General features: G+C 43.6%; 1 protein-coding gene across 3 annotated transcripts in view; it reads left to right on the forward strand.

Annotated features, from left to right (window-relative positions):
• Positions 1-26,271, forward strand: part of LOC140730199 (zinc finger protein 395-like) — a 47,472-nt gene extending 21,201 nt beyond the window's left edge. The window contains exons 5-7 of one of the 3 annotated variants that reach the window (XM_073050363.1): positions 2,156-2,405; positions 5,840-5,952; positions 25,355-26,271. In XM_073050363.1, the coding sequence (XP_072906464.1) occupies positions 2,156-2,405; positions 5,840-5,952; positions 25,355-25,472 (481 nt within the window). In that variant the 3' untranslated portion in view covers positions 25,473-26,271. Of the gene's footprint in view, positions 1-2,155; positions 2,406-5,839; positions 5,953-25,350 lie in introns of all 3 variants that reach the window. The other 2 variants (XM_073050364.1, XM_073050366.1) reach the window with 2 other exon arrangements.
• Positions 26,272-26,877: the final 606 nt, after the last annotated feature.

Genomic DNA, 26,877 nt, shown 5'->3' on the forward strand with positions numbered 1-26,877 from the left:
AAGGGAAACAACACATTTGGATTCTCTAGATGGAGAGGAATGAATAATGTTCAATAATCTCTGAATATTAAAATATGAATATCTATTCTTAATAAATCCAGTTTGATCCTTAGAAATAACCATAGGAAAATTATTCTCAAGCCTGTTAGCCAAAATCTTAGAAAGAATTTTAGAATCCACATTTAATAAGGAAATTGGTCTGTAAGAGGTACATTCAGATAAATCTTTTTCTTTTTTGGGAATTAATGAAATTGATGCCTCATAGAAAGTTTTTGGGAGGGTCCCAGAAGATATAGAATCAGTGAAAATTTGGCATAAATGAGGTGTAAGTATTTCAGCAAATGTCTTAAAAAATTCTACAGTAAATCCATCCGGTCCCAGAGTTTTACCTGATTGAAAAGAGAATATAGCCCTTGCTATTTCCTCTCATTTAATAGGTGCATCTAATGTATTAATATCTTGAATAGAAATGTTGGGTATATTCAATCTTTGCAAGAATGTATTCTTAAAAGTAGTGTTGTCTAGAAAATCAGATTTATAAAGATTAGAGTAAAAATCAAAAATACCTTATTAATTTCCTGACAATCTGACGTTTCAGTTCTATCATTTCATCGTACTTTCAAAATCTGCCTTCTAGCCGTAGTTGCTTTAAGTTGAGCGGCCAACAATTTACCTGACTTATCCCCATGTATATAAAATGACTTTTAGATTTCAAAAGGTGCTGCTCAATGGGAAAAGTCAAAAGCAGATCGTGCTGTGTTTGAAGTTTCACCCCTTCCCTTATATAGATCTTCACTAGGTGTTAATTAATAAACTTTATCTATTTCTTTAATCCTGTTAGTAATCACTAAAAGCTTCACTTTAGTTTTCCTTCTTAAAGCTACTGAATGTGAAATTATCTGTCCCCTGAGAAAAGGTTTCATTGCATCCCAAATAACCAAATTTGACATACCCTCAGTTGTATTTAACTCAAAAATAGAGACATTTGCTCTTTAATAAAACTTACAATTGCTGAATCATGCAGCAGTGGAGCATCAAATCTCCACTGAGGTGCATTCCACATATTATCAGGGAACTTCAGTATTAGTTTCGTGGGTCATGATCCGACAATACAATTGTATCATACGCACAGTCAGCAACAAAAGACACCAATCGTGTATCCAACAAAAAATAATCAATTCTTGAATATTTATGATGTACATGTGAAAAAAAATGAAAAATCCTTATCTTTAAGATGGAGAAATCTCCAAATATCGACCAAACCGTATTCTAGTAAAAAGTAATTAATGCAGGACACAGCCTTAATAGGGAGCCACAGATTGTTTGATGACCTATCAATTGACGGATTGACACTACAGTTAAGGTCACCGCCCATGATCAACTTATATACATTTAAATTCGGTAATGCAGAGGATAAACTTTTAAAAACTTCAGCGCTACCTACATCAGGTGCGCACGCACGCACACACACACACCCTTTTGACCACAAAACAAACCAGTAACAATTAAGTATCTTCCAATTGAATCAGTGACAGTATTAAAATGTACAAAAGGGATTTTAAAACTAATAAAAATATTTGGTCATTTGGGGTTGGATTTGGTGTTTAGTGTGGGGATTTGGGATTGGGGTTGGATTTGGTGTTTAGTGTGGGGATTTGGGATTGGGGTTGGATTTGGTGTTTAGTGTGGGGATTTGGGATTGGGGTTGGATTTGGGGTTTAGTGTGGGGATTTGGGATTGGGGTTGGATTTGGGGTTTAGTGTGGGGATTTGGGATTGGGGTTGGATTTGGGGTTTAGTGTGGGGATTTGGGATTGGGGTTGGATTTGGGGTTTAGTGTGGGGATTTGGGATTGGGGTTGGATTTGGGGTTTAGTGTGGGGATTTGGGATTGGTGTTGGATTTGGGGTTTAGTGTGGGGATTTGGGATTGGGGTTGGATTTGGGGTTTAGTGTGGGGATTTGGGATTGGGGTTGGATTTGGGGTTTAGTGTGGGGATTTGGGATTGGGGTTGGATTTGGGGTTTAGTGTGGGGATTTGGGATTGGGGTTGGATTTGGGGTTTAGTGTGGGGATTTGGGATTGGGGGTTGGGAGTTAAGTTTAGAAATGAGGTCCAGCATTTCAGTTATGGTTCCTGTTGTGTTTCTGCCCAACAGCCATGGTGACTCTGAGCACAGCAATGGGGAGGAAGACTTCTACTACACCGAGATTCAGGCAGGAGCGGAACGGTGCTCAGAGAGTCCCGGAGTTCCTCGCTGTGCATCGCCGTTCCCCGGTCCACAGTTCACCGAGGCAGTTGGACCGCAGCAACTCGGCGCACCAGATGTCGCAGCCCCCACCACACCCACTCTGAGCCGGTCTGCACCCAGCTCCCTGAGGCAGGTCTGTGTGGACCGCACATTCCAGGTAGGACCAGGAACCAGGGACGTCGAGCAGATCTCCCTTGCCTACTGATTGTCCATCAGCAGCAACTCTTGACCACATTGACCTGGGTGGTGCCATGTCCACGTATCAAACACAGAGCCCAGACTCTCTGTATCAATTGGAGATCCCAGAGGCCTGTGTATTGATTAGAGGAAGGGTGTGAAGAGGATACAGGAGGGGTTCACCAGGATGCTGCCTGGATTACAGAATTTCAGGGGATATTTGTGTGGAGATCTGCATAGGTACATTCCAATGAGACAGGGAAGTTATGGTAGGGTACAGGAACCGTGGTGTACAAAGGCTGTAATAAATCTAGTCAAGAAGAAAAGAAAAGCTTACAAAAGGTTCAGAGAGCTAGGTAATGTCAGAGATCTAGAAGATTATAAGGCTAACAGAAGGAGCTTAAGAAGGAAATTTGGAGAGCCAGAAGGGGCTGTGAGAAGGCCTTGGTGGGCAGGATTAAGGAAAACCCCAAGGCATTTTACAGGTATGTGAAGAGCAAGAGGATAAGACGTGAAAGAATAGGACCTATCAAGTGTGACAGTGGGAAAGTGTGTATGGAACCGGAGGAAATAGCAGAGATACTTAATGAATACTTTACTTCAGTATTCACTATGGAAAAGGATCTTGGTGATTGTAGTGATGACTTGCAGCAGATTGAAAAGCTCGAGCATGTAGATATTAAGAAAGAGGATGTGCTGGAGCTTTTGGAAAGCATCAAGTTGGATAAGTTGCCAGGAATGGATGAAATGTACCCCAGGCTACTGTGGGAGGTGAGGGAGGAGATTGCTGAGCCTCTGGCAATGATCTTTGCATCATCAGTGGGGATGGGAGAGGTTCTGGAGGATTGGAGAGTTGTGGATGTTGTTCCTTTATTCAAGAAAGGGAGTAGGGATAGCCCAGGAAATTATAGACCAGTGAGTCTTACCTCAGTGGTTGGTAAGTTGATGGAGAAGATCCTGAGAGGCAGGATTTATGAACATTTGGAGAGGCATAATATGATTAGGAATAGTCAGCATGGCTTTAACAAGGGTAGATCATGCCTTACGAGCCTGATTGAATTTTTTGAGGATGTGACTAAACACATTGATGACGGTAGAGCAGTAGATGTAGTGTATATGGATTTCAGCAAGGCATTTGATAAGGTTCCCCATGCAAGGCTTATTGAGAAAGTAAGGAGGCATGGGATCCAAGGGGACATTGCTTTGTGGATCCAGAACTGGCTTGCCCACAGAAGGCAAAGAGTGGTTGTAGACGGGTCATATTCTGCATGGAGGTCGGTCACCAGTGGAGTGCCTCAGGGATCTGTTCTGGGACCCCTACTCCATGATTTTTATAAATGACATGAATGAGGAAGTGGAGGGATGGGTTAGTAAGTTTGCTGATGACACAATGGTTGGAGGTGTTGTGGATAGTGCGGAGGGCTGTCCGAGGTTACAGCGGGACATTGATAGGATGTAAAACTGGGCTTAGAAGTGGCAGATGGAGTTCAACCCGGATAAGTGTGAGGTGGGTCATTTTGGTAGGTCAAATATGATGGCAGAATATAGTATTAATGGTAAGACTCTTGGCAGTGTGGAGGATCAGAGGGATCTTGGGGCCCGAGTCCATAGGACACTCAAAGCTGCTGCGCAGGTTGACTCTGTGGTTAAGAAGGCATACGGTGCATTGGCCTTCATCAATTGTGGAATTGAATTTAGGAGCCGAGAGGTAATGTTGCAGCTATATAGGACCCTGGTCAGTCCCCACTTGGAGTACTGTGCTCAGTTCTGGTCACCTCACTGACAGGAAGGATGTGGAAACCATAGAAAGGGTGCAGAGGAGATTTACAAGGATGTTGCCTGGGTTGGGGAGCATGCGTTATAAAAACAGGTTGAGTGAACTCGGCCTTTTCTCCTTGGAGCGATGGAGGATGAGAGGTGACCTGATAGAGGTGTATAAGATGATGAGAGGCATTGATCATGTGGATAGTCAGAGGCTTTTTCCCAGGGCTGAAATGGTTGCCACAAGAGGACACAGGTTTAAGGTGCAGGGGAGTAGGTACAGAGGAGATGTCAGGGGTAAGTTTTTCACTCAGAGAGTGGTGAGTGCGTGGAATGGACTGCCGGAAACGGTGGTGGAGGTGGATACAATTGGGTCTTTTAAGAGACTTTTAGATAGGTACATGGAGCTTAGAAAAATAGAGGGCTATTGGTAAGCCTAGTAATTTCTAAGGTAGGGACATGTCTGGCACAACTTTGTGGGCCGAAGGGCCTGTATGGTGCTGTCGGTTTTCTATGTTTCTATGTGTGTGCACTGAAAGGTTGGATAAACTTGGAGCAGTGGAGGCTGAGGGGAGATCTGATAGAGGTTTATCAGATTATGAGAGGCATAGTTGAGGTAGACAAGCTCATAGAGTTATAGAGGGGTACAAAGCAGAACCAGACCACGTCAGCCTGATCTCCTGACCAGTCCCATTGACTCGCACCCAGACCAGACCCTCCATACCCCTCCCATCCATGTACCTATCCAAACTTCTCTTAAACGTTGCAATCAAACCCACATCCACACTTCCTCTGGCAGCTCATTCCACACTCTCACCACCACTGAGGGAAAAAGTTGCCCCCCCCATGTTCCCCTTAAACATTTCACCTTTCACCCTTAACCCATGACCTCCAGTTCAGTCTCACTACCTCAGAGGGGAAAACCTCCTTGCATTTACCCTATCTGTACCCCTCCTAAAATCTCCCCTCCCAACCTTGTCAACTTCCCCAGGGTAGAAATGGCAATTCTTCGGGGTGTTTATTGAAGATGAGGAGGAGTAGCTGAAAGAAGGGGTGTGGGTAGGTTTTCTTTGACCCACAGTGGTGGCTGTTGGAACAGACTGCTGGGGCAGTGGTGGAGGCAGAGAGGGCAGTGCTGTTTAGGAGGTTTTTAGATAGACGTATGTACAGGGAGGGAATGGAGGGATATGGACCATGTGCAGGCAGACGGTTTGTTTAATTGGGCATCATTGTTGGCATGGACAGGATAGGCTGAAGGTCCTCTGTACCATCCTGATCTGGGCTAGACAATAAGACATATCAGCAGAATTAGGCATTCATCCCATCGAGTCTGTTCTACCTTTCCATCATGGCTGATGTATTATTCCTCTCCAAACCATTCTCTCCATAAACTTTGACACCCTGACTAATCAAGAACCCACGAACCTCTGCTTTGAATATACCTTGGTTTCCTCAGCTGCCTGTGGCAATGAATTTCACAGATCCACTCCCTGTGGCTAAAGAAATTGCTCCTCATCTCTGTTGCTAATGGACGTCCCTCTGTCCTATGATCGATTGATCCTATGGCCTGTGTATCGAGTGGAGACCTCGGAATGAGGTTTCATGTGGTCTCTGATCTGGCCAACAATGTGATCGACTCTCCTTCATTCCCAGGTTTCGCCGGAGTCCAGCTGCAGCTTTGTGAATTTGTCCAGTACGCCACAGGTGGCTCTGCTCAAACCACGCATCGTATTCGCGTCCACGCCAGCAATACTCCACGGAGGCAAGTAAGTGATGGAAGGGTAGTTGTATAAGTAATTGGTGAGGCCACGATTCAAGTTCAAATGTTCGAAGGTTCATTTATTGTCAAAGCATGTATCCATTACAACTCTGAGATTTGTCTTCTCCAGACAGTCACAAAACAAAGAGAGAGCATGAGTCATTCAGAGAGAAACATCAAACCCACCCCATCTCAATTATCAACCCCCCAAAACCCCCCTCAAACCCACCCCCATCTCAATCATCAACCCCCCAAACCCCCCTCAAACCCACCCCATCTCAATCAAACCCCCCAAAACCCCCTCAAACCCACCCCATCTCAATCATCAACCCCCAAAACCCCCCTCAAACCCACCCCATCTCAATCATCAACCCCCCAAAACCCCCTCAAACCCACCCCATCTCAATCATCAACCCCCAAAACCCCCTCAAACCCACCCCATCTCAATCATCAACCCCCAAAACCCCCCTCAAACCCACCCCATCTCAATCATAAACCCCCTCAAACCCACCCCATCTCAATCATCAACCCCCAAAACCCCCCTCAAACCCACCCCATCTCAATCATTAAACCCCAAAACCCCCCTCAAACCCACCCCATCTCAATAATCAACCCCCAAAACCCCCCCAAATCCACCCCATCTCAATCATCAACCCCCAAAACCCCCCTCAAACCCACCCCATCTCAATCATCAACCCCCAAAACCCCCCTCAAACCCACCCCATCTCAATCATCAACCCCCAAAACCCCCTCAAACCCACCCCATCTCAATCATAAACCCCCCTCAAACCCACCCCATCTCAATCATCAACCCCCAAAACCCCCCTCAAACCCACCCCATCTCAATCATAAACCCCCTCAAACCCACCCCATCTCAATCATCAACCCCCAAAACCCCCCTCAAACCCACCCCATCTCAATCATTAAACCCCAAAACCCCCCTCAAACCCACCCCATCTCAATCATCAACCCCCAAAACCCCCCTCAAATCCACCCCATCTCAATCATCAACCCCCAAAACCCCCCTCAAATCCACCCAATCTCAATCATCAACCCCCAAAACCCCCCTCAAACCCACCCCATCTCAATAAACCCCCTCAAACCCACCCCATCTCAATCATCAACCCCCAAAACCCCCTCAAACCCACCCCATCTCAATCATTAAACCCCAAAACCCCCCTCAAACCCACCCCATCTCAATCATCAACCCCCAAACCCCCCCTCAAATCCACCCCATCTCAATCATCAACCCCCAAAACCCCCCTCAAACCCACCCCATCTCAATCATCAACCCCCAAAACCCCCCTCAAACCCACCCCATCTCAATCATCAACTCCCAAAACCCCCCTCAAACCCACCCCATCTCAATCATAAACCCCCTCAAACCCACCCCATCTCAATCATCAACCCCCAAAACCCCCCTCAAATCCACCCCATCTCAATCATCAACCCCCCAAAACCCCCCTCAAACCCACCCCCATCTCAATCATTAAACCCCCCTCGAACCCACCCCATCTCAATCATTAAACCCCAAAACCCCCTCAAACCCACCCCATCTCAATCATCAACCCCCAAAACCCCCCTCAAATCCACCCCATCTCAATAATCAACCCCCAAAACCCCCCTCAAATCCACCCCATCTCAATCATCAACCCCCAAAACCCCCCTCAAACCCACCCCATCTCAATAAACCCCCTCAAACCCACCCCATCTCAATCATCAACCCCCAAAACCCCCTCAAACCCACCCCATCTCAATCATCAACCCCCAAAACCCCCCTCAAATCCACCCCCATCTCAATCATCAACCCCCAAAACCCCCCTCAAACCCACCCCATCTCAATCATCAACCCCCAAAACCCCCCTCAAACCCACCCCATCTCAATCATCAACCCCCAAAACCCCCCTCAAACCCACCCCATCTCAATCATCAACCCCCCAAACCCCCCTCAAACCCACCCCATCTCAATCATAAACCCCCTCAAACCCACCCCATCTCAATCATCAACCCCCAAAACCCCCCTCAAACCCACCCCATCTCAATCATCAACCCCAAAACCCCCCCTCAAATCCACCCCATCTCAATCATCAACCCCCAAAACCCCCCTCAAACCCACCCCATCTCAATCATCAACTCCCAAAACCCCCCTCAAACCCACCCCATCTCAATCATCAACCCCAAAACCCCCCCTCAAACCCACCCCATCTCAATCATCAACCCCCAAAACCCCCCTCAAACCCACCCCATCTCAATCATCAACTCCCAAAACCCCCCTCAAACCCACCCCATCTCAATCATAAACCCCCTCAAACCCACCCCATCTCAATCATCAACCCCCCAAAACCCCCCTCAAACCCACCCCATCTCAATCATCAACTCCCAAAACCCCCCTCAAACCCACCCCATCTCAATCATCAACCCCAAAACCCCCCCTCAAATCCACCCCATCTCAATCATCAACCCCCAAAACCCCCCTCAAACCCACCCCATCTCAATCATCAACTCCCAAAACCCCCCTCAAACCCACCCCATCTCAATCATAAACCCCCTCAAACCCACCCCATCTCAATCATCAACCCCCCAAAACCCCCCTCAAACCCACCCCCATCTCAATCATCAACCCCCCAAAACCCCCCTCAAACCCACCCCCATCTCAATCATTAAACCCCCCTCGAACCCACCCCGTCTCAATCATCAACCCCCCAAAACCCCCCTCAAACCCACCCCCATCTCAATCATCAACCCCAAAAAACCCCCTCAAACCCACCCACCATCTCAATCATCAACCCCCCAAAACCCCCCTCAAACCCACCCCATCTCAATCATCAACCCCAAAAAAACCCCTCAAAACCACCCCCATCTCAATCATTAAACCCCCAAACCCCCCTCAAACCCACCCCCATCTCAATCATCAACCCCCAAAACCCCCTCAAACCCACCCCCATCTCAATCATTAAACCCCCAAACCCCCCTCAAACCCACCCCCATCTCAATCATTAAACCCCCAAACCCCCCTCAAACCCACCCCATCTCAATCAAACCCCCCAAAACCCCCTCAAACCCACCCCATCTCAATCATTAAAACCCCAAACCCCCCTCAAACCCACCCCCATCTCAATCATCAACCCCCAAAACCCCCTCAAACCCACCCCATCTCAATCATCAAACCCCCAAAACCCCCCTCAAACCCACCCCATCTCAATCATTAAAACCCCAAAACCCCCTCAAACCCACCCCATCTCAATCATCAAACCCCCAAAACCCCCCTCAAACCCACCCCACATCTTAATCATTAAACCCCCCAAAACTCCCCTCAAACTCACCCCCATACAAATAAAACGGCATCTCAATCAACCCCCCAAAACCCCCCTCAAACCCACCCCCATCTCAATCATCAACCCCCCCAAACCCCCCTCCTCCCGCACAAAATGGTACTAGAAAGACAACCCCTCCCCCACACAAATAAACTAACAGAACCGAGCAGACCGCCCTCCCCTCGCTCGACAAAACGGAAAAGGAGCGGGTGATAAACACAGAATGTAAAGACCATAAGCCTGGAAACACCCACAGTCCATAGACGATGGATACCATCCTCCAATATCACCGACAGAGAGGGACGGCACAGTCCAGCTACAACGGCAATAGGCCGCTCTGAGATTCCTTCTCCGTCAGCAGTCAGAAGGAAGGCAGTCAACACTGAACTCTCACTCGCCTCGATGTCTCAGTCTCCCTCGACACCTTAATTGGCGAAATGGAGTCAAACATTGGCTCAAGTCTACTGTCATTTAACCATACACGTGTATACAGCTAAATGAAACAGTTCCTCGGGGGCCAGGGTGTGAAACACAGAGTGTACAGTCACACACAGCACATATACTGTGGTTACGATCCTGCACACAATAATGTTAGCACAAGCCCCTGGGCAACGTGACCTGAGGATTGACAGGTTGATATAAAGTGTGAGGTGCGTGTTTATGAGAGACAGGATAATGTCGCTGACGCTGTTATAATAAAACCAAGCAGACACATAAAGATGTGAAACAGCAGCAATGTAAGATGATAAGTGACCAGAGCGGGATGAGATTGTGTCTGTGAGTCGGTGGGAGGGTTAGACTGGGTGACGGCAGAGTGTTAACAAGTTTAACAGCCTGGGGAAGAAGCTGTTACTCAGTCCGTTAGTTCTGGTTCTTACACCCTCTGCTTGATGTCAGGAGGGCAAAGAGGTTGTGGGAAGGATGGTGGGGTCTTTGACAATACTGGAGTACTGCGTATACAGCACTTCTGATATACAGAGTCTATAAAAAGAATTCACCCCCTTGGAAGTTTTCATGTTTTATTGTTTTACAACATTGAATCACAGGGGATTTAATTTGGCTTTTTTGACACTGATCAACAGGAAATGACTCTTTCGTGTCAAAGTGAAAACAGATCTCTATGAAGTGATCTCAATTTATTACAAATATAAAACACAGGATAATTGATTGCATAATTACTCACCCCCTTCAAGTCAGTATTCAGTAGATGCACCTTTGGCAGCAATTACAGCCTTGAGTCTGTGTGGGTAGGTTGCTATCAGCTCTGTACATCTGAACAAATTTCCCCCCATTCTTCTTTACAAAACTGCTCAAACCCTTTCAGATTGCATGGGGATTGTGAGTGAGCAGTCCTTTTCCAGTCCAGCCACAAATTCTCAATTGGTTTGAGCTCTGGACTCTGACTTGTCCACTCCAGGACGTTTACTTTGTTTTTAAGCCATTCCTATGTAGCTTTGGCTTTATGCTACGGGTTATTGTTTTGCTGGAAAACAAATCTTCTCCAAAGATGCAGTTCCCTTGCAGTCTGCATCAGGTTTTCTCCAGGGTTTCCCTACATTTTTTTCTGCATTCATTTTACCCTCTACCTTCACAAGCCTTCCAGGGCCTGCCGCAGTGAAGCATCCCCACAGCACGATGCAGCCACCACCGTGCTTCACGGTAGGGATGGTGTGTTTTTGATGATGTGCGGTGTTTGTCTTACACCAAGCATTGCGCTTATTCTGATGGCCAAAAACTCAATTTTGGTTTCATCAGGCCATAGAACCTTCTTCCAGCTGATTTCAGAGTCACCCATATTCTTCTTTTAAATTGGAGCAAGTGGCTGAGAGTGAAGGAGTAAGGAATCTCGGAGAGAAGCCATTTTTTGTTACACTGCTCAGGAAGAAGAGGCTAGACTGCGCAGGCACGTGACGTAGAGCGCCAAAGGTCTAAAAAGGCGACCACCATATCCAGCGGGCAGCGGAGTGAGAGGGAGCAGACTGGGATGGCTTTGGCTCAACAGGCTTCGGTGTGAACAGGCAGAGGCGAGGGTAGGTTCCAGTAAATTCTGTTTTGTTTGTTTAGAGTAGAGAGAATGCCAGGCAGGATGTTGGAATGCTCCTCTTGCAGGATGTGGGAAGTCAGGGAGACCTCATGTGTCCCTGACAACGATACCTGCAAGAAGTGCATCCAGCTGCAGCTCCTAACAAACCGCGTTAGGGAACTGGAGCAGGAGCTGGATGACCTCCGGATCATTCGGGAGACTGAGCAGTTTATAGACAGTAGCTACAGGGAGGCAGTTACACCAAAGAAGCAGCACACAGGTAATTGGGTTACCGTCAGGCGAGGGAAGGGGAAAGGGCAGGTAGTGCAGGGTTCCCCTGTGGCCATTCCCCTCCAGAACAGGTATACCGATTTGGATACTGTTGGGGGGGATGACCTACCCGGGACAAGCTGTGGCAGCCGGATCTCTGGCACTGAGTCTGGTTCTGCAGTGCAGAAGGAAGGGTGGAAGGAGAGGAGAGCGGTAGTGATAGGGGACTCGATAGTTAGAGGTACAGACAGGAGGTTCTGTGGTCGCGACAGAGACTCCCAGGTGGTTTGTTGCCTCCCAGGTGCCCGGGTCAGGGATGTCTCTGATCGTGTGCACAGCATTCTGAAATGGGAGGGAGCAGCCAGATGTCATGGTACACTTCGGTACCAATGACGTAGGAAGAAAGAGTGAGGAGGTCCTGAAGAGTGAGTACAGAGAGCTTGGTAGGAAGTTAAAAAGCAGGACCTCGAGGGTAGTAATCTCCGGATTGCTGCCTGTGCCACATGCCAGTGAGGGTAAGAATAGGATGCTCTGGAGGATGAACACGTGGCTGAGGAACTGGTGTAGGGGGCAGAGTTTCAGGTTTCAGGATCATTGGGACCTCTTCTGGGGCAGGTGGGACCTGTTCAACAGAGACGGGTTACACCTGAACTCGGGGGACCAACATCCTTGCAGGGAGGTTTGTTAGTTCTATTCGGGGGGGGGGGTTAAAATAGATTTGCAGGGGGATGGGAACCAGAGTGCCAGAGCAGATAGTGGAGTGCGGGGTGGAAATAAATGATGTTCAAAGTTCATGCAGAGTCACAAATAGAAGGTTTGTGTGTGGTGGTGGTAATCTTCTGAGGTGTGTCTATTTCAATGTGAGGAGTATTGTGGGGAAGGCTGACAAGCTGAGGGCCTGGATTGACACGTGGAATTATGAGCAAACACGAGGAAATCAGCAGATGCTGGAAATTCAAACAACAACACACACAAAATGCTGCTGGAACGCAGCAGGCCAGGCAGCATCTATAAGGAGAAGCGCTGTCAATGTTTCAGGCCGAGACCCTTCGTCAGGACTAACTGAAAGGAAAGATAGTAAGAGATTTGAAAGTAGTGGGGGGAGGGGGAAATGTGAAATGATAGGAGAAGACCGGAGGGGGTGGGATGAAGCTAAGAGCTGGAAAGGTGATTGGCGAAAGGGATACAGAGCTGGAGAAGGGAAAGGAACATGGGACAGGAGGCCTAGGGAGAAAGAAAAAGGGGGGGAAACACCAGAGGGAGATGGAGAACAGGCAAACAACTAAATATGTCAGGGATGGGGTAAGAAGGGGAGGAGGGGCATTAACCTCCATCTCCCTCTGGTGCTTTCCCCTCCCCTTTCTTTCTCCCGAGGCCTCCCATCCCATGATCCTTTCCTTTCTCCAGCTCTGTATCACTTTTGCCAATCACCTTTCCAGCTCTTAGCTTCATACCACCCCCTCCGGTCTTCTCCTATCATTTCGCATTTCCCCCTCCCCCCACTACTTTCAAATCTCTTACTACCTTTCCTTTCGGTTAGTCCTGACGAAGGGTCTCGGCCCGAAACGTCGACAGTGCTTCTTCCTATAGATGCTGCCTGGCCTGCTGTGTTCCACCAGCATTTTGTGTGTGTTGCATGGAATTATGACATTGTAGCTATTAGTGAAACTTGGCTACAGGAGGGGCAGGACTGGCAGCTTAACGTTCCAGGGTTACGATGTTTCAGACAAGATAGAGGCAGTGGGATGTAGGGTGGGGGACGGTGGCATTGCTAGTCAGGGAAAATGTTACAGCAGTGCTCAGACAGGACAGATTAGAGGGCTTGTCTACCGAGGACATATGGGTGGAGCTGAGAAACAGGAAAGGTATGACCACATTAATGGAGTTGTATTATAGACCACCCAATAGTCAGCGAGAATTGGAGGAGCAAATCTGCAGAGAGATAGCAGACAACTGCAGGAAACATAAAGTGATAGTAGGGGATTTTAATTTTCCACATATTGATTGGGACTCCCGTACTGTTAAAGGTCTAGATGGGTTAGAGTTTGTAAAATGTGTTCAGGAAAGTTCTAAATCAATATATAGAGGTGCCAACTAGAGAGGATGCAATATTAGATCTCCGATTTAGAAGTGAGTTAGGACAGGTGACGGAAGTGTGTGTAGGGGAACACTTTGGTTTCAGGGATCATAACACCATTAGTTTCAACTTGATCATGGATAAAGACAGATCTGGTCCTTTTTCCTAAACTGGAAAAAGGCCAAATTTGTGGAAATGAGAAAGGATCTAAAACGTGTGGATTGGGACAGGTTGTTCTCTGACAAGGATGTGATTGGTAAGTGGGAGGCCTTCAAAGGAGAAATTTTGAGAGTGCAGAGTTTGTATGTTCCTGTCAGGATTAAAGGCAAAGTGAATAAGAATAAGGAACCTTGGTTCTCTAGGGATATTGGAACTCTGATAAAGAAGAAGAGAGAGATGTATGACATGTATAGGCAACAGGGAGCAAATAAGGTGCTTGAGGAGTATAAAAAATGCAAAAAAATCTTAAGAAAGAAATCAGAAGGGCTAAAAGATGACATGAGATTGCTTTGACAGTCAAGGTGAAGGATAATCCTAAGAGCTTCTACAGGTATGTTAAGAGCAAAAGGATAGTAAGGGATAAAATTGGTCCTCTTGAAGATCAGAGTGGTTGGCAATGTATGGAACCAAAAGAAATGAGTGAGATCTTAAATGTTTTTTTCGCATCTGTATTTACTAAGGAAACTGGCGTGGAGTTAATGGAAATAAGGCAAACAGGTAGTGAGGTCAACATATACAGGTTGAAGAGGAGGATGTCTTTTTTTTAAATTTTATTTAATTGAATTTTTAAATGATTACAAGTGTAGAAAAAAAAGTATGTGACCCTTCCCCCCTCCCCTTAATCCCTCCCCCCTAACTTCCCTATATGAAAAAAAATTAAGAAAGAAAGAAAAGAAAGAAAGAAAGAGTGCCTGGTTGTTGGAAGGTCTCCACATGCTCCATGGAGTTCTTAATAACTTTAGTATATGTATTTATTTCTTTCCCCAAGTAACCATTAATTTTCTCTTCAGAGCACCTATATATTTAATCCTGTCTTTTGTAAATAAGGGCCCCAGATTTTCAAAAATGTTTCATATTTATCTCTTAAGTTATAAGTAATTTTTTCTAATGGAATACAGCCATAGATTTCTTTTTTCCAACAATCTATACTTAAATATGTATCTGATTTCCAAGTAATTGCAATAGCCTTTTTGGCTACAGCCAGCGCAATTTTTATAAATTCTTTCTGATATTTATTAAGTTTGAGTTTCGGTTTTGTCCCTTCAATATCACCTAGTAAAAGTAATATTGGATTATGAGGAAGTTTTATTCCCGTAATTTGTTCCAATAAAAGTCTTAAATTTGTCCAAAAAGGTTGAATTTTAGAACAAGACCATGTAGAATGTAAAAATGTACCAGTTTCTTGTTTACATCGGAAACACTGATCAGATAAACTTGGATTTAATTTATTTATTTTTTGTGGTGTAATATATAATTGATGTAAAAAGTTATATTGCACTAATCTTAACCGAACATTTATTGTATTTGTCATACTATCAAGACACAGTCTTGACCAATTTGTTTCTTCAATTTTAATATTCAAATCACTTTCCCATTTTTGTCTTGACTTATGGACTCCTTGTTTAGTTGCCTGGTTTTGAATCAAATTATACATACAAGATATAAATTTTTTAATATTTCCTTTTTGAATTAAAATTTCTATTTCTTTAGATTTCGGCAATAACATTGTTTGACCTAGTTTTTCTCTTATATAAGCCCTTAATTGAAAGTAACAAAATAAAGTGTTATTTGATATTTTATATTTATTCTTTAATTGATCAAATGACATTAATATACCTCCTTCAAAACAATCTCCTATATATTTAATCCCTTGTTGAAACCAATTATATAAAAGTTGATTGTCCATTGTAAAAGGAATAAGTCTATTTTGAATTAAAGATCTCTTTGCTAATAAAGATTTTTTTGTCTCATCATCAACATTTATCTTATTCCATAAATCAATCAAATGTTTTAATATAGGAGATTCTTTCTTTTCCCGTATCCATTTAGATTCCCATTTATATATAAAATCTTCTGGTACGTTTTCTCCTATTTTGTCCAGTTCTATTCTAATCCATGCCGGTTTATCTTTCTCAAAAAAAGATGCAATAAATCTAAGTTAATTTGCTTTATAATAGTTCTTGAAATTTGGAAGTTGTAACCCTCCTAGATCAAATTTCCATGTCAATTTTTCCAACGATATTCTTGACATCTTACCTTTCCAAAGAAACTTCCTCACATATTTGTTTATCTCTTGAAAAAACTTCTGGGGTAATTGTATTGGTAATGATTGAAATAAATATTGTAGTCTAGGGAATATATTCATTTTTATAGTATTTACTCTACCTACTAATGTTATTGGTAATGCCATCCATTTATCAAGATCCTCCTGAATTTTTTTTAAAAGTGGTAAATAGTTTAATTTATATAAGTTTTTTGTGTCATTATCAATTCTTATACCTAAATATTTTATACCATTTGCCGGCCATCTAAATTGAGTTATTAATCGACATTGACTATAGTCTCCATTAGTAAGAGGTAAAATTTCGCTTTTATCCCAATTTACTTTATAACCTGATATTTTCCCATATTCTTCTAGTCTATAAGATAATTTACCCAATGAGTGTAATGGATCTGTTAAATAAAGTAGAACATCATCAGCAAATAAATTAATCTTATATTCTTCCTGATTAACTCTAAAACCCTTAATATCTGGGTCCATTCTAATTAATTCAGTTAATGGCTCTATTGCCAACACAAACAAAGCAGGTGATAATGGACAACCTTGCCTAGTTGATCTTGTTAACTGAAATGGTGTCGAAATTTGACCATTTGTCACTACTTTAGCTTTGGGATTAGTATTCAAGGTTTTAATCCATCTTATAAATGGTGTTCCTAATCCATATTTTTCCAATACCTTGAATAAAAAATCCCATTCCAATCTATCAAATGCTTTTTCTGCATCTAAAGCAACTGCCACACTCATTTCCTCCCTCTTTTGCGCTAAATGGATTATACTAATTAATCGGGTTACATTATCTGCCGATTGTCTATTTTTGATAAATCCTGTTTGATCCATATGCACTAATTTTGGTAAACATTTAGATAATCTATTAGATAAGATTTTTGCTATTATTTTATAATCAGTATTTAATAAAGAAATAGGTCTATATGATGCTGGTTTTAAAAGATCTCTATCTTTTTTTGGCAACACTATTAAAACAGCTGTTGAAAAAGATTCTGGAAGTCTATGTGTTCTTTCCGCTTGATGTATTAACTCCATAAAAGGAGAAATTAATAAATCTTTAAACTTTTTATAAAATTCAGGCGGAAAACCATCTTCTCCTGGGGATTTATTACTTTGAAGTGATCCTAGAGCTTCTTCAACTTCCTTCACTGTAAAAGGCATACCTAATCCCTTCTGTTCTTCCATATCTAATTTTGGAAGAGTTATTTGTGCTAAAAATCTTTCTATCTTAGCATCATCGTTTTTTGATTCTGATTTATACAACTCAGAATAAAAGTTCTTAAAAGCCTCATTAATTTCTAGAGGCTTATAAGTAACCTCATTCACTTTTGTTTGGATTGCATTTATTGTTTTAGAAATCTGATCTGTTTTTAATTGCCATGCAAGGACCTTATGTGATCTTTCACCTAGTTCATAATATCTCTGTTTAGTTCTCATACCGTAGATTCCGGACTACAGAGCGCACCTGATTTTAAGCCGCTGGCTCTAATTTTAGAAATAAAATCATTTTTTTAAATGTAAAGGCCGCACCGGATTTTAGGCCGCACCGGATTTTCGGCCGCAGGTGTCTCACGTTGTAATATGAGATATTTACACAGAAAGATATTACACGTGAGGATTTTTTTAACTTTTAATTAAATCCATATGGTAACAAAAACAAATACATATTGCAAATGCTTTTTTTCGAACCGTGCCCGTACGCGGCTACTTTTAAATATACGTTGCGTATACTTCTTTACTGAACAACATTCCAATATCTCCTAACGACTGGTAAAAAATATATATACTGCAGCCTACCAGGAAAAGTTATTGATACCTTTAACTTAAAAGCAGAGTTCGCTCAGATCCAAAGCCGCTCGCGTAATGCGCTCCCCCCTCCTTTCCGTTTCATCGCAAACGGCATTTAAAAGCAGATTTCGCTCGGATCCAAAGCCGCTCGCGTAATGCGCTCCCCCCTCCTTTCCGTTTCATCGCAAACGGCATTTTTCCCACAAGACGCCGCGAAACCGGGTGTGTCGTCATAGCATCCCGCGATGTAGTACAGAAAACAAATATAGTTTAAACTAAGTAGGGTAGGTAGCACAATGCTTCGAGTGTTTTCCATGTTGATGAGGGTGAGTACAAATGACTGATTTACAATAATTTAATTGTGAAAGTGCGCTTGATTTATCGTACAATTTCATTGGACCTCTGTGAACTACTCATCAATTTTATTGGTCTACTGTTACGAGGCAAAATGTTTACGAGGCGGCATGAAAAAAACCTTGCATTAGCCGCTTCGGATTATTGGCCGCAAAGTTCAAAGCTGTTCAAAATGTGGGAAAAAAGTAGCGGCTTAAAATCCGGAATCTACGGTAATTGCTTTTTCTGTTCGGTATGTCTGGAGTGTATTGTATTTTAACTTCTTATTGATAAGTTGTCTTCGTTTTTCTTCTGTCATATTTCTTTGAGATTCTTTTTCTAATTTTATAATCTCTTTTTCCAATTGATCTATTTCTATCATATATTCCTTCTTAATTTTAGAAGTATAACTTATTATCTGACCTCTCAAATATGCCTTCATTGTTTCCCACAGTATGAATTTATCATCAACTGAATGTAAATTTGTATCTAAAAAGAACTGAATCTGTTTTTTCATAAAATCACAAAAATCCTGTCGTTTTAGTAAAATTGAGTTAAATCTCCATCTATAAATTGATTCCTCTTTATCTATCATAATCATTGTCATTATTAAAGGAGAGTGATCAGACAATATTCTTGCTTTATATTCCACATTTTTCACTCTATCTTGAATATTCGTTGATAATAAGAAAAAATCTATCCTTGAATATGTTTTATGTCTATTTGAATAAAATGAATAATCTCTTTCTTTTGGATTGATTCTTCTCCATATATCAATCAAATTTAGATCTTTCATCAATGATAGAGTTAGTTTTACTACTTTTGATTTTGTAGTAGCCTTTATTGATCTATCTAAAACTGGATCTAGACAAAAATTAAAATCTCCACCTATTAATATTTTATCATGTGCATTAGCCAAATTCAGAAAGACCTCCTGTATAAATTTTACATCGTTTTCATTTGGTGCATAAATATTCATAAGTGTCCATAGTTCTGAAAAAATTTGACAATGTATAATTAAATATCTTCCTGCCGAATCAATTAATACATTTTGTATTTTAATTGGTAAGTTTTTATTAACCAATATTGCAACTCCTCTCGCCTTTGAATTAAATGAAGCTGCAATAACATTTCCAACCCAGTCTCTTTTTAATTTCTGATGTTCTATGTCCGTTAAATGAGTTTCTTGTAAGAAAGCTATGTCTATTTTCATTTTTTTAATATATGTTAAAATTCTTTTTCTTTTTACTGGTCCATTAAGCCCATTAACATTAAAACTTAAAAAATTCAATAAGTTAGTCATTATTTTTAATTATGTTACTCCAATCTATAATAATACCTAATCTTTCAACTTTCATGGTATCTTGGGAAATCCTTTTAGAAGTCTCCATGTTGCTATGTGTGTCCCCACCAATCATCCAGGCAAAAAAGTAAAAGAAAAATAGAGTATAAGGAAAAAAACAAAATACCCCCCTACTAATGTTGTGAAAGAAAAAAAACACAACATTACCCCCCTCTGTTGTACGGGTCATGGCAATCGCCATGATTACACACGTGAATCCCGTAGTAACCGATTCAAAGCTCCCCATCCCCCCCGCAACGTAAAAAGTGTATATATAAGAAAAGGAAAGAAAAAAAAAACATATTCTTCTCAATTAACATTTCTAAAATTTTACTTTTCTCCCTTGTATCGTCCTTAAATGTCCATCAATTCCATTCGCTGTCTCTATCTTCGTCTTTAACCATTACATTTATAAGTCTCTACGTTTAATTAGCAAATAGATGGAAGTTTTTGTGCGAACACCTCCGCGTCTCGATAATCGGGAAAATTAAATTTTTTTTTTTTATTTATTTATTTTTTTTTTTTCCCCCCCTCTTCCAGAAAAACTATCAGTGTTGCTGGGTGGCGCATTAAAAATTTATAACCTTTTTCCCATAAAATTTTTTTTGCTGAATTAAATTCTTTCTTTCTCTTCAAAAGGTTATAACTTATATCAGGATAAAAAAGAACTGGTTTCTCTGCTATCATCAATGGACCCTTTCTTCTTTTGGCACCTTGGGCAGCCGCCCTCAAAATCTTTTCTTTATCCTGGTATCTTAAACATCTTATCAAAATTGATCGCGGATTTTGTTCATCTTGAGATCTTGGTCTTAAAGCTCTGTGCGCCCTTTCAATCTCAATTGAAAATTCTTCCCCCATTTCCAATTTTTCAGGAATCCATTTTTGAAAAAATTTTATTGGGTCTTCTCCTTCGATACCTTCTTTAAGTCCAACAATTTTAATATTGTTGCGTCTATTAAAATTTTCAAGTTTATCCATTTTTTCCACGAGTTGTTTTCTTTCTGATGTCCAGGCAATATTATCTACTTCCATTTCCTTCATTCTTCCATCCATGTCTTCCATTTTCATTTCCAAATCTGTAATTTTCTTTTCCATTTTTTCTTGTTTCTTTGTCATATTATCAAACATAGCCTCCATACTCATCATTTTTTCTTTCATTACTTTTTGGTTACTTTTAATTACTTTTAATGCATTTAATTTATGCATTATTTGCCTCAAAATCTTGTATATATTTTCAAAGGACTTCTCATCTCTGTCTTCACCTGGTTTTTCCAGAGAGTCTGATTCTCTCTCAGAGTCGCTGTCACTTTCAGTTGAAGTCACTGTTGGGATTTGTAGTTTTTGCTGTTCTCGTTCGCGCATGCTCACTCCTTTAAGCTTGCGCAGTTCTCGTTGATCTTTTCCTTTCGAAATGGCCGATGTTGCTGCAGTTTCCTGTTCCATTTCGCCAGTAGCGTGTTGTACCTGAGTCCGCGGTTCTTCGGTAGAAGTAGGCCTTGATTCTTTTCGAACTTCAGCTGTCTTCGCGGTAGTATTTTTCTTCGTCCTCTGTCTATGAGGCATAGCTTGAAACAATCCAGAGTAATTTATAAGTAACCTTATGAAAGCATTGGCTAATTTTTCTTCATTTAAGTATTGATTTATTGATTTTTTACGGGAGGGCTGGGTTCCAGCGTCTCGATCCTACGTCATCACGTGACATCCCCGAGGAGGATGTCTTGAGGCAAATCAGAGTAGATAAATGCCCAGGACCTGATAGGGTATTCCCTCGGACCTTGAAAGAGACTAGTGTTGAAATTGCAGGGGCCCTTGCAGATATATTTAAAATGACGGTATCTACAGGTCAGGTGCGAGAAGACTGGAGGATAGCTCATATTGTTCTGTTGTTTAAAAAATGCTCTAAAAGTAATCCGGAAAATTATAGGCCGGTAAATTTGACGTCAGTAGTAGGTAAATTATTGGAAGGAGTACTAAGAGATAGGATCTACAAGTATTTGGATAGACAGGGACTTATTAGGGAGAGTCAACACGGCTTTGTGCGTGGTAGGTCATATTTAACTAATCTATTAGAGTTTTTCGAGGAGGTTACAAGGAAAGTGGATGAAGGGAAGGCAGTGGATGTTGTCTACATGGACTTCAGTAAGGCTTTAACATCTGCCAGACGATGCTGAAGATGTTCTATGAGGCTGTGGTGGCCAGTGCTATCATGTTTGTTGTTGTGTGTTGGGGCAGCAGGCTGAGGGTAGTAAACACCAACAGAATCAACAAACTCATTCGTAAGGCCAGTGATGTTGTGGGGGTAGAACTGGCCTCTTTGACAGTGGTGTCTGAAAAGAGGATGCTGTCCAAGTTGCATGCCATCAGGACAATGTCTCCCATCCACTCCATAATGTACTGGTTAGGCACAGGAGTACATTCAGCCAGAGACTCATTCCACCAAGATGCAACACTGAGTGTCATAGGAAGTCATTCCTGTCTGTGGCCATCAAACTTTACAACTCTTCCCTCGGAGTGTCAGACACCCTGAGCCAATAGGCTGGTCCTGGACTTATTTCCACTTGGCATGATTAACTTATTATTATTTAATTATTTATTAATTGCTATATTTCTACACTATTCTTGGTTGGTGCGGATGTAACGAAACCCAATTTCCCTCGGGATCATTAAAGTATGTCTGTCTGTCTGTCATTGACAAGGTCCTGCATGGGAGATTAGTTAGGAAGATTCAGTCGCGAGGTATACATGGTGAGGTAGTAAATTGGATTAGACATTGGCTCAATGGGAGAAGCCAGAGAGTGGTAGTGGAGGATTGCTACTCTGAGTGGAGGCCTGTGACTAGTGGTGTGCCACAGGGATCAGTGCTGGGTTCATTGTTATTTGTCATCTATATCAATGATCTGGATGATAATGTGGTAAATTGGATCAGCAAATTTGCTGAAGAAACAAAGTTTGGAGGTGTAGTGGACAGCCAGGAAGGTTTTCAAAGCTTGCAGAGGGATTTGGACCAGTTGGAGGAATGGGCTGAAAAATGGAAGATGGAGTTTAATGGGGACAAGTGTGAGGTATTGCACTTTGGAAGGTCAAACCAAGGTAGAACATACAAGGTAAATGGTAGGACACTGAGGAGTGCAGTAGAACAGAGGGATCTGGGAATACAGATACATAATTCCCTAAAAGTGGTGTCACAAGTAGATAGGGTCGTAAAGAGAGCTTTTGGTACATTAGCCTTTATATATCAAAGTATTGAGTATAAGAGTTGAAATGTTATGGTGAGGTTGTATAAGACATTGGTGAGACCGTATTTGGAGTATTGTGTGCAGCTTTGGTCACTGAATTACAGGAAGGATATTAATAAGGTTGAAAGAGTGCAGAGAAGGTTTAAAAGGATGTTGCCGGGACTTGAGAAACTGAGTTACAGAGAAGGTTGAATAGGTTAGGACTTTATTCCCTGGAGCATAGAAGAATGAGGGGAGATTTGGTAGAGGTGTATAAAATTATGATGGGTATAGATAGAGTGAATGCAAGCAGGCTTTTTCCACTGAGGCCAGGGGAGAAAAAAAACAGAGGTCATGGGTTAAGGGTGAAGGAGGAAAAGTTTAAAGGGAACATGGGGGGGGGGGGTTTCTTCACGCAGAGAGTGGTGGGAGTGTGGAATGAGCTGCCAGATGAAGTGGTGAATGCGGGCTCACTTTTGACATTTACGAAAAACTTGGACAGGTATATGGATGAGAGGGGTTTGGAGGGATATGGCCCAGGTACAGGTCAGTGGGACTAAGCAGAAAAATGGTTCGGCACAGTCAAGAAGGGCCTGTTTCTGTGCTGTAATGTTCTATGGTTCTATATGCCTTCTGGCACACTCTAGCTGAGATTTCATGTGAGTTTGTTTCCAACAGTGGCTTTCTATTTGCCACTCTTCCATAAATCTACGACTGGTGAAGCACCCGGGTAACAGTTGTTGTTTGTACAGTCTCTCCCATCTCAGCACTGAGGCTTGTAACTCCTCCAGAGTTGGCATAGGTCTCTTGGTGGCCCCCCTCACTAGTCCCCAGGTGTACCGCTGTGCCATATTCCTTCCACTTCTTGATGACTGACATAACTGTTCTCCAAGGGATATTCAATGACTTGGAAATATTCTTGTATCCATCTCCTGACTTGTGCTTCTCAATAACCTTTCCATGGAGTTGCTTGGAGTGTTCTTTTAACTTCATGGTGTAGTTTTTGCCAGAACAGTGACTCATCAGCAGTTAGACCTTCCGGATACCGGTGTATTTTTACTACAGTCAATTGAAACACCTTGACTGCACACAGGTCTCCAAAAATAGATCTCCATTTAACTAATCTTTTAAAACTAGTTGTCTGCACCAGTGATGATTTGGTGTCATATTAAAGGGGATGAATACTTATGCGATCAATTATTTTGTGTTTTATATTTGGAATTAATTTAGATCACTTTGTAAAGATCTGTTTTCAATTTGACACAAAAGAGACTTTTTCTGTTGATCAGCGTCAAAAAAGCCAAATTAAATCCCCTGTGATTCGATGTTGTAAAACAATAAAACATGAAAACTTCCAAGGGGGTGAGTACCTTTTCTAGGCAATGTATGATCTGTGTGGGGGTGGGAGGGGTGATACAGTGCAGAGCTTTGGCCATCCTGTTGTCAGAAAGTTGTGGTTCAACTGGAGAGAGAAGGTTTATGAGAATGCTGCCGAGACGAGATGGAGGGAGTTAGGGGGAGTGGTTGGTCATCCTGAGTCTTTATTCCTTGGGATGTACGAGAATAAGGGGTGACCTTAGAGTTCACGACATTATACAGATAAGGTGAAAGTTTGCAGTCTTTTCTCCACGATAGAGGAGTCCAGAACTAGGAGGTATAGGCTTACAGGGAGAGGGTTAAGATTTAAAAGGGACCTGAAGGACAACAATTTTTCACACAGAGGGTGGTGAGGGGATGGAACGAGATGTCAGAGGGCAGGAGTGGATGGAACGTGATGTCAGAGGGCAGGAGTGGATGGAACGAGATGTCAGAGGGTGGAGGGAATGGATGGAACGAGATGTCAGAGGGCAGGAGCGGATGGAACGAGATGTCAGAGGGCAGGAGTGGATGGAATGAGATGTCAGAGGGTGGAGGGAATGGATGGAACGAGATGTCAGAGGGTGGAGGGAATGGAACGAGATGTCAGAGGGCAGGAGTGGATGGAACGAGATGTCAGAGGGCAGGAGTGGATGGAGCGAGATGTCAGAGGGTGGAGGGAATGGATGGAACGAGATGTCAGAGGGCAGGAGCGGATGGAATGAGATGTCAGAGGGCAGGAGTGGATGGAACGAGATGTCAGAGGGTGGAGGGAATGGATGGAACGAGATGTCAGAGGGCAGGAGCGGATGGAATGAGATGTCAGAGGGCAGGAGTGGATGGAACGAGATGTCAGAGGGTGGAGGGAATGGAACGAGATCTCAGAGGGTGGAGGGAATGGAACGAGATGTCAGAGGGCAGGAGCGGATGGAACGAGATGTCAGAGGGTGGAGGGAATGGATGGAACGAGATGTCAGAGGGTGGAGGGAATGGAACGAGATGTCAGAGGGCAGGAGTGGATGGACGGAATGAGATGTCAGAGGGTGGATGGATGGAATGAGATGTCAGAGGTATTGGTTGAATCAGGTACAATAGTATCATTTGAGAAACATTGGGATAGGTACAAGGCGAAGAAAGGGTTTGGAGGGATGTGGGCTGAATGCAGGAAACTGGGACACCATGGCCAGCATGGAGTGGATGGGCCGATGCTTGAGGACTCTGGGAGGGGTGAGTGGTCGGGTAACTGGACCTCACACGCAAGGGAAGTATGGGTGGACTCCTGTGTGGAACTCCTGGGGTCATAAAGGTGTGTTGGAATGCAGCAGAGGCTCTTTGGCTCAGGATGTTGTGCCAGCTTTTCACCGACCAAGAGTAAATCCTGGCTTTCCTCTCGTTGGCAGGAAGGTGCGCGGTGAAGCAAAGAAATGCCGAAAAGTCTACGGTGTGGAGAACCGTAGCCAGTGGTGCACGGCCTGCAGGTGGAAGAAGGCTTGCCAGCGCTTCCATGACTGAACGCTGTTGACTGACCACCTCCCCAGGATCGCTGTCTTCTCCCCGGTGGGCCAGCTTGCTGGGTGGCTGATGCCGGGTCGAGGGGTGGTGGCACCCTCTGGTTCTCCAGGGCTGGACGTCTGCAATAGGCGGGAGATCAGTAGGGCCATGTGCTTGGCCCTGTCCCTCGTGTTCTCCTGTCCCAGAGATCTAGTGTTTCAAATCCAATGCAAGCAGGCTGCTTATGGTGTGGGTGTGTGTCTGTGTGTGTACAGTTTGTTTGTGTATATGTACCATGTGTGAGTGAGTGTGTACCGTGAGTGCACGTGTGTGTGTGTGTGTGTGCGTGCGTGTGACTCCCTTTGCTCATGGTGTAGCACTGTTTCGGAGTACGCGTGTGTGTGTGTGCACGGCACACTATCTCTGCTGTGACACACTCCCTCCCTCTGAAGCTTTGCCACTGCCCCGTCCTTCAGCCACACCCACACCAGCAGTGCAGCCAGTGGTGTACGTGTTCAGTTCCTGTAGGTGGGCCGGGGATGGAAGGGAGGTCCACACCACTGTCTGGTCTGGAACTGTGCTAACCGGTTGGTCATTCATATGTGATCGTTGGTGTACTTGGTTCCGAACTGCGGTTTGTTTTGTCTTGTGCAATGGGTTGCTCTGCAGACTGATCGTGGCGCTGCTGAGCCAGGGTCAGTAAAGTGCACATGCAAACAGCTGGGCTGTGTGCAAGCATTCCTCTCTTCAGTCTTTGCTCAACTGTCCTGTCATTAGATCCTGACAATCTTATTTTGTATATTTAACAATCTTTATGATTTAAAATAAAAAAATTAAAGATGGTGATCTGGAATTGAGTATTTTTCTTCTCTTTCTCACAGTGTTGGCTTTGCTGAAGAGGCCAGCTTTTCTGCCTAACGGTGGTGTGGTGAGCTGCCTTTCTGAGGCTCCCACACTGCTGTTGAGGTGGGGGCGGGGGGGGGGGTGGTTCCAGGGTTTAGGCCTCATACTGCTATTGAGGAGAGAGATCCAGGGTTTAGGCCTCACACTGCTGTTGAGGGGGGAGATCCAGGGTTTAGGCCTCACACTGCTGTTGAGGAGGGAGATCCAGGGTTTAGGCCTCACACTGCTGTTGAGGGGGGAGATCCAGGGTTTAGGCCTCACACTGCTGTTGAGGTGGGGGGGGGAGATCCAGGGTTTAGGCCTCACACTGCTGTTGAGGAGAGAGATCCAGGGTTTAGGCCTCACACTGCTGTTGAGGAGGGAGATCCAGGGTTTAGGCCTCACACTGCTGTTGAGGAGGGAGATCCAGGGTTTAGGCCTCACACTGCTGTTGAGGAGGGAGATCCAGGGTTTAGGCCTCACACTGCTGTTGAGGAGGGAGATCCAGGGTTTAGGCCTCACACTGCTGTTGAGGAGGGAGATCCAGGGTTTAC

The sequence above is a fragment of the Hemitrygon akajei genome, chromosome 7 (genome assembly GCF_048418815.1).
Source record: "Hemitrygon akajei chromosome 7, sHemAka1.3, whole genome shotgun sequence".
In the NCBI taxonomy this organism is placed as follows: Eukaryota; Metazoa; Chordata; class Chondrichthyes; order Myliobatiformes; family Dasyatidae; genus Hemitrygon; species Hemitrygon akajei.